The 8,847-nt window shown below is 41.0% G+C and overlaps 1 protein-coding gene across 1 annotated transcript; it reads left to right on the top strand.

Annotated features, from left to right (window-relative positions):
• The first annotated feature begins 3,079 nt into the window (after positions 1-3,079).
• Positions 3,080-8,530, top strand: LOC103481422 (neurogenic differentiation factor 2-like). Its single transcript, XM_008436828.2, has 3 exons — positions 3,080-3,325; positions 6,764-7,016; positions 7,105-8,530. Exon 3 carries the CDS (start codon positions 7,118-7,120, stop codon positions 8,192-8,194), a length of 1,077 nt encoding a protein of 358 aa, XP_008435050.1. The 5' UTR covers positions 3,080-3,325; positions 6,764-7,016; positions 7,105-7,117; the 3' UTR covers positions 8,195-8,530.
• Positions 8,531-8,847: the final 317 nt, after the last annotated feature.

Raw genomic sequence — 8,847 nt, 5'->3', positions numbered from 1 at the left:
CAGCACAAACGAGACGCTCTGCTTAGCTCAGTTCAATTGACTCGTTTAGGCAATTGCACCCTGACTCTGATCTCAGTCGCTGCCCGGGTATTTTTTTCATCCTTAGCCTTTGAGTGGACATTGTGGAGTTTTCTTCCCCTTTATGATCATGATTTTTATTTTATGTATTGATAGATATTTTTTTTATCAAGTGTAAAAAGTACCAAAATAAAAAATATTTCTATACACAACAAATTTCATGTATGCTGATTTCAAACTGCATAATTTAAGAAATTCATCCATAATTAAATAACTAAATGTGTTACATGTGTATAAATATATTTGAAGGTTTCCCGCAGAAAGCTTGCGGCGCTCGGCAGTCGTTCATCCAGCAGCCTGCCGTGTTTTTGAGTTAAAAAATGTTTAAAGTCGACAGAAAATTTGAAAATATCACTAGATAATTATGTGTTATTGGAAGATTAATATCTGAATACCAACTATAAAGTCTTAAAAAATGCAAACATAAAAAAAAAACAATGTTAAGCCTGGTGGGGGCACAAGTAAAGCCTGGTGACCCACCAGGCTTAAAATACACTGGGGGAAACCCTGTATTTATATAATTTAATAATGTCTATAGTACAGGTGGATGTTGTGCAGCACGTGTCAAACGCAAGGCCTGGGGGCCAAATCTGGCCCACCGTAGCTGTTTATGTGACCCTATGGACTCCAAATTACATCAATAAGTCCCTCCAGTATTTCACAAATCCGTAAAATTCTCACAGAATCACCAGATTTTTACTTCAAATTTCTCTCAAAATTGGCCCAAAACACTGGGTTTAAGTGACTGCTGCTTCAGCCTTACTTGATGTGAAGCTATACCATACGGGATTAATAAAAAGTCACATATGAGATCATACAGTAGCAAAAATATGTAATGTATGCTTGCTTATATTCCATAAGCTAAAATCATACGCTGTTGTTTTTCAAGCTTCATTCAATTATTTCATGTTTTCTTAGCTGCAGGTGCACCAGGGAAAATTTTGGACTTGTCAAATGCACATTTGATTGGTTATCCCATCGGATGTTCTATTCGTCCATCCATCCATTGTCTATACACGATTACCCTTGTAGGGTCACAGCTGGTGCCTGTCTCCCTCCGTCAGGGAGTGAAAGGCGGGGTCGGCTCTGGACAGGTCACCAGTCAATCAAAGGCCAACACTGACAAGCAATTACACACTCACACCTAAGGGCAGTTTAGAGTAATTAACCTAACAGTCAGATTTTTGGACTGAGAGGAAGTTGGAGTACCCAGAATGACCCCAGGTTAGGGTCTGAACCCATGGCCTTTTTGCTGCAAGGCAACATCAATACCAACTGCACCACTGTGCAGACCTGCAGCATTTTTTGAAATACTTCTGTATTTTCTTCCAGTTTTTTAGCATACTGGCATGTTGAGGTAATCATTTACATATTATTATTTTGAATGGCTTCACAGTGACACAGTTGGGTTCTAATCCTGGGTTCAGATCCCTGTCTGACTTCTTTCTGCATGGGGTTTACATGTTCTCCAGCGCATGAACTCTGGCTTCGCCCCACAGTCCAACAACATGTCCGGTTAATTGGTCTCTCTAAACTGTATTTAGGTGTTTGTGCACCGTTGTTTGTTTTGTGTGTCTCCATAATATGGATACTTGTTTGTCCCTGATGGATAAATGGATTTATTGAAACATGGGACACTTGAACCTCCAGACTTCCATATTCATAAGGATGTAGTGAAATTATCGTATTTGGGTTTTTTTTAAAATTGCTGATTAAGTTCAAAATTAAACAAAAATATTTTTAATTGGTTTTAAAAAATAAATTTGGAAAATTAAATGGTGGCACTTTTAGGCCTCCATACACCATTCACAATTGCAAACTAATCAAATATATTCACAAGTATTTTTAAAAAAATGATCAGAAATACAACATATTTATCAAAACAAAACATTTTATTAATGACATGTGTGTTTTTTGCATGTTCATTTGAATATTTGCATTTGTTTATATGACACATTTAGGCAGTCATGTAATTATTCATTTTCATTTAGGAAATTGTGACCTTTATGGAAGTCCATAAATCTGCATTGTGCCAATATAATGATTGAATATATAGTGAAATAATTGCATCTACTTTACACATTTATTAATGATACATTTATCTTATTAAATATTTGTAAGCTAATTCTGTTGTTTCCCTTTTAAATTACTTACTGAAATTTTTGGACCACCTTAGTACTCCAAACTTTTAGTCAGCAAAATAATAGATTTTTTTACATGACACAATAGTTTAACTGTTTATTAAAAATATTTCTCTAATTGTTTACCATATTGTTGCAATTATGTAATAGTTCGTGATATACTTGTGGCACTTTTGCACTTCCATACACCTACTGTTTTTATTAGTTACAAAATATTTATTAGTAGCATGCTTTTTAGCTAAATATTTATTGAAGCATGTATTTGTTTTAATTTTCAACTACATCTTGACACAATTTCTGTCTTTTTTTTGTTTGTTTTTTTCTCTGCATTAAATTTAGCTCTCATGGACCGCCATACTTTTGGACGAAATTGTGGTTTTGCATTTATTGCTTGAATCTTACTGTTTACAATTTTTTCACCCACCCAAGACAAAAATGAGTAGATTTTTCATTCTACATTATGAATCCATAGAAACCCTGGAGTAGTCACTATCTAACGGTGCTCTTTGTTTTGCTAGCTGCACATCAATCAGAAATGTTTTTATAGGCTTACTATAATTATTTCTAGTAAGGGGATTGTTTTCCTACACCCCATATTTGAGATTAACCCCGTTTTCCCCAATGATAGCGGCTAAAAGAAGCATTTTTATTTGTGCCATCTCGCTCTTATTCCATTTTTCCTTTCAGCTCTGTGACAGATGGCGAGTCCTTCTCCCCCGGGGGAGTGGGGGAGCTGGAGGGGGGGCAGTCTCTGTGAATGCGGCCGCATGTCAATCACCGGCTCTCATGTGATGGCTCCTGCCAATGACGTGCCAGCCATATGGGCCTGGCATCAGAGCTGCTATGTAACCCACCCGGTCCCGCCTCTGAGGTGGCACACGGCTCCCTCTCCGCACGGCTTGTGCAGCAGATACAGACAGATCAGCAGCAGCGGCGGCGGCGGCGGCAGAGGATCCAAACAGAAACGGAGTGGCAGGAAACAGGCGTGAGAGCATCCACGCAGCATCCCCGCAGAATCCGCGCAGGGCGTGTGGATGTGATGCCCACCCGGAGAGAGATGGTGTAAACAAACCAGCTTTGCCCCGTCACTGAGCTCCACCGCGGAGGTAGGTTAACCATCTCCTGTTCTGCTCTGCCTTTGTGCTTGTTACTCCTGCAGCGACGGAGAATATTAATGTCTCAAAGCAAAAAAAAATAAATAATAATAATACCTGAAGATAATTTAATGCCTCAGTTTGCTCTTTCTCTCTGATAAAATCAGACTACATCCTAAACTCATTTAAACCCCCCTCAGTGCTGCTCTTTATGCATTCTTGCATGTTTAAATGAAAAGATTGCAGTTAAATAAATCAACACAATTAGAAATAAATTTCAAATAGCATTTTTATTTTCTTATAGAAAATGAGCATCGGGGGTGTAATTTATTTGTGGCTGCATGGGTGCATGTGTGTGTGTGTGTGTGCGTGTGCGTGTGTGTTCGTGCACGACGCTCGTCAGAGCCGTGGGGGTTGAATTCTCCACAGACATACACGGGCTAATTGACAAGGTATTGGTTGGCATTAATTACATTGTGCTTACAAGATTAAGGAGGAAAAAAAATACACCCTTGGACTCCACAAACACAGCTGAGCTCAGAAACATTTGAGAAGATCCGAGAATTTTAGGGATTAAATTTTTATTGAAATGCACAACTTTCCTGTTGAGCCCGACTTACAAGTCTGTGTATCAGAGCAACGTACTTTGTGTACGGATTAATTTCGCCCCGCATGCTGTGCGCAATGGAGACGCCTTACTATCTTTAAAATTGATTTAATTTCCCTAAGATACTGCGATTCCCAATTAAAATGAGAAAATGGCTTATAAATATAATCTTACTCAAGTTGCTCTAATGCGCTAATCCTTATGTTTTTATTATCTCTTGCGAGTTTGTTTGGAATTTCACAAATAATTTAAGCAAATGAGGATTCCCCTTTTTAAGGCTTTTTTAAAAATATATATTTCCCTTAAGAATACGTTCATGCGCAAAAAATAAATAAATGCTTTGGATCTCGTTTTATTCTGAGGCCTTGTTGTGCTGGAATTTCTAAGGGATGTCGCTTTTCCTGCAGCAGACATCCGTACCTCGAGTGCGTCCCTCGGGAATAAGCTCATGCTGCCCGACACGTTTCCTCACACAGGTTTTAGGCCGAGGAGCGTCCGAGGCTGACGCTGCAAGCAATTCAATATTAACCTTTTATCGAATTTGAATGGAGACATTAAATAAGAACAACAAACACCCCATGGGTGGGTGAAAAGCAGTCAGGTTTAATGGCATTTCCGAGATTTTTGACAAAATCATCAAGACACGTAGTTTCGTTTGAATTTAAGATTTGCCGTAAATATTTTAAGTCGTTTCAAACTGTATTTCTGAACAAAATAGCCAAACTATTTTACAGTTTTATTCTTATTGGTAGAATAAGTCGGAGACACACCTTGAGGCTATGAACTCAAAACACTTTCTGACTTTTTCCTCTTTTTCGGGCAGGCCAGTCCTCGTCTTGGCCTCTAGTGAGAATAGAGCTCATTAAAACGTGTCGTCTTGCTTTTGCACAACACCTGAGTGCGTCAACAGCCACAGGGCCGCAGCGTCATAATCGGTGCTGGTCGATTATTTCGTAGCTAAGCCGTTGATCGTTTTGTACCCGGTTCTTCGGGTTAGAAATCCTTTTTCTGCGGGACTTTTAAGGACGACAAAGAGTCAGTTGGTGACCCGGATGGAGATGATTTTACTCCCACTTTGACAGCCAACGAGGAAAGACGTGCTAACTTTGCTGATGGGTCACAATGGAGTCCATTGGCCCAAACGAGAATTAGCCAATAAAAGGTGTTTTTCCCTTCGCCACTTAGTTTTGGTCGTTTCGTACCAGACTTTTCAGGTTACGAAACGAAACTCATTGACAAGTTAGGTTAATATTGTTCCCTGTGGGTTAATTGGTTAACGTTTATTTTAACAAATCTAGTTAATAAAGTTCACATTATTAAATTTATTACCTCTCTTTCTATCTATCTATCTATCTATCTATCTATCTATCTATCTATCTATCTATCTATCTATCTATCTATCTATCTATCTATCTATCTATCTATCTATCTNTATCTATCTATCTATCTATCTATCTATCTATCTATCTATCTATCTATCTATCTATCTATCTATCTATCTATCTATCTATCTATCTATCTATCTATATTTTTCTGTCCTAATGACAGAGCCGATCCTAAGGTTGTATGGGGCCTCGTGCAGAATTGCAGTTCGGGCCCCACTCTCACCTACAACCCACTACATCAGCTGCAGTAACATGTCTTTGAAACTGTCCACACTTGGTTGTTTGATTCAAAATCAATTTTTACAACAGATTTTAATAACATACAAGCAGTGGCGCAACTACACATGGCGCAACTACACATTATTCAGGTGGATGCGAGAAGGAACGTCAGGGTGAAGGAGCGTCGCTCACTACACCCCCCGCCCCCACCCCAGGGCGGGCGACGATATGTGTAGGGTAAAAGTCGCTACATTCACCTCGTTATGTGCGCGACGGGGTTTTGGCGCCCCCTCTCGTGCTGCGCCCCTATACGTTACATACGCTGCATACCCACTTTTGCGCCACTGCATACAAGTAAGACATCATTTGAAAAAGAATAATTGGAAGCACAAATTATCAATCAAACTAAACAAAGGTCTTTAACATTTGTAAAGACACCAGCACAAACCCAAGCAGGAAGACAGATGAAACTTTGAACTATAGTGAGATTAATGTTTGACTAATAACGTTACAGATAATAGAGAAATATGTTTCTCTCACAACTAATACATTTTTCAATTCATAGAACCTGATATTTTTATTTTATTTTAAACATCTTCAGACTGTGGGGGAAAAAAATGCTACTCATCAATTTTCAAAATAAAAAAATCTGGCGCAAAACAACAGATTAGAAAGCTTTACATTTTTCTTTATAGTCCAGTGCTCATGGTCGACCCCTGCTGGCCTGGGGGTGGTGCATGCAAGCCAAACAGCAGTCCGCCCCTACCCCTACCGCTGCTCCCGCCTCTCTAGCCCTGGTGTCTGAGTATTTTTGTCTGAAGATCTATTTCCATGTATTCTTGTTTTGATCTCTTTTGGTAGATATTTTTACTAGAGTCATTTAAATTTCCTGACATTAGACAATCAGTAGAAATTATAAAATTGTTGTAAATCGTCGAGAGGTGTGGAAGGTGACTCCATTTTATAAGAAAAATGAATGAAATTGCAAAAGAAACAGTTAAATAAAGGACCAAAACTACAAAATTAGAAAATGGCCAAAAGGGGAAACGACCAGTTCGTTTATTGGCTCCCTAGTTTGAAATAGAAATATAATAAAATACATTTTCAGGAAATAATAAACTGTTTAATGCAAGTATATGTGTGAGGCATTCTTTTAATGATTCATAAAGAGATCCTTCAAAAAAAAAAAGTAAAATGATTTTGAGGTGCGTGGTTATGAAATGTCCTGTTTGTTTGCAGGAAAACGAAGGGGGAGAGGCGGAAATGGATACCAAATGGTTACGAATTAGATATTTACCTAATGCCTACAGGAAATGACTGGTTGCCAAGATGAATACGAGTTCACACATTGCTGCTAGAAACAACTAAATTCAGCAACCCAAAAGTCAAGTTCTACACGACCCAAGACATAAAGATACCGAGTGGTTAAGAGGTGAAATGACCGGCACTCCAAAAGAAAACAAATAGTTAAAAGTTTCCATATACAGTTCAGGTATGTGATCAAGATGGTTTGTTTGTAATAAGATACATGAAGTAAGAAACGGATCGTCCAGCTGAGGAACTGTATCTGTATCTTACAGGTTGTCTGCCACAATGTTGAGCCGTCTGTTCAGCGAGGTGCTGCCGGACGTCCAGCGGTTGGCGGCGGACTGGGCGCAGGACACCGACAGCGACGGATGCAAGGTGAAGGAGGAACGCGAGCCGTGCCACCTCGAAGAGGACGACTTGGACGAGCCGCAGGAGGGCAGCAGCCGGGCAGAGTCCGAGATGGCCGGGGACGACGACGACGAGGACGACGATGGCGAGGAAGAAGAGTGCGGGGACGAAAACGGCGGGGATAAACCCAAGAAGCGCGGCCCCAAGAAGCGCAAGATGACGCCGGCGCGCGTGGAGCGCTCCAAGCTGCGGCGCGTGAAGGCCAACGCGCGGGAGCGCACGCGCATGCACGATCTGAACTCGGCGCTGGACAACTTGCGCAAAGTGGTACCGTGCTACTCCAAAACCCAGAAACTCTCCAAAATAGAGACTCTGAGGTTGGCCAAGAATTACATTCTAGCCCTCGGGGAGATTTTACGCAACGGGAAACGTCCAGATGTGGTGACCTACGTGCAGATGTTGTGCAAGGGCCTGTCCCAGCCTACCACCAACCTGGTGGCGGGCTGCCTGCAGCTCAACACCAGGAACTTCCTGACCGAGCAGTGCGCGGACGGAGCCCGCTTCCACATGCCCAGTTCTCCGTTCTCAGTCCACCCCTACCCCTACCGCTGCTCCCGCCTCTCTAGCCCTCACTACCAGGCCGGAGCCGGAGCTCTCAATATGCGGGCCCATTCCTACAGCGGCTCCGGGTATGAGGCCGTGTACATGCCGGGCGGGACGTCCCCAGACTACAACAGCCCGGAGTATGAGGGCCAGCACAGCCCTCCGGTGTGCCTGAACGGCGGCCTGTCCGGGAAGCAGCAGGAGTCCTCAGACACAGACAGGAGCTATCATTACTCTATGCATTACTCCGGACTGACCACATCCCGGCCTAATCACGGCCTACATTTTGGACCATCGGGAGCGCGCAGCGGAGGCGCGCATTCTGAAAACATCCCACCTTTCCACGACGTCCACCTGCACCACGACAGGGCGCCGCCATATGAAGACCTGAACGCTTTTTTCCACAACTGAGCAGCTCAGAAAAGGAGGGGGGAAAACTGCATCCTCATCGACTCCACAGAGACAATCCTAAAGAAAGCGTTTATTATTATTAAAAAAAATAAAAAAATGCAGCACTCGGAGCTCCTAAACGATTACCTTCTGTGTGTCACCTCTATACTGTTGTACATCCTATCAAAAAATGTGTCCAGTAAATTATTCCTGTATGCAGAATGAGTGCAATTTAAAATGTGAAAGTCAAGAAGAGACATGTTGTGACAAAAAACAACAGAAATAATAAAAGGAAAGGTGTTTTATAATTGTCTGAGTGGAGCGATCTTATTTTGCTGTGAACAATAATAAATGCATCAATAAATAAATTGCGGCTTTTTCGAATAAATTCACATTTTAAGAAGTATCCGGAGGAAATGTAAGGTTAAAAAAAAACATTTTTGATCATTATTCATTTATAACAAACATCAAGAGTCCAGTTTAAAGATAAGGCTTTGCGTTACTGTCCACAAATTATCTTTTTGGGTTAGTATGCAGGAGATTTTATTTTTATGCTTCGTCAGGAACAAATTTTAAGAAGGTTATAGTGCATTTAAATTCGCTATTAAATTGATTTTGGCCAGAAACATCTGTCTTGACTTCCTGCTTACAATATATGTAGCTTCAGAAATTAC

Source organism: Poecilia reticulata, linkage group LG19 (genome assembly GCF_000633615.1).
Source record: "Poecilia reticulata strain Guanapo linkage group LG19, Guppy_female_1.0+MT, whole genome shotgun sequence".
In the NCBI taxonomy this organism is placed as follows: Eukaryota; Metazoa; Chordata; class Actinopteri; order Cyprinodontiformes; family Poeciliidae; genus Poecilia; species Poecilia reticulata.
The sequence above is the reverse complement of the archived record's forward strand: the minus strand, read 5'-3'. Positions and strand labels throughout refer to the sequence as shown.

Coding starts and splice junctions, on each gene's coding strand:
- LOC103481422 (XM_008436828.2), top strand. CDS start 7,118: ATGTTGAGCCGTCTGTTCAGCGAGGTGCTGCCGGACGTCCAGCGGTTG.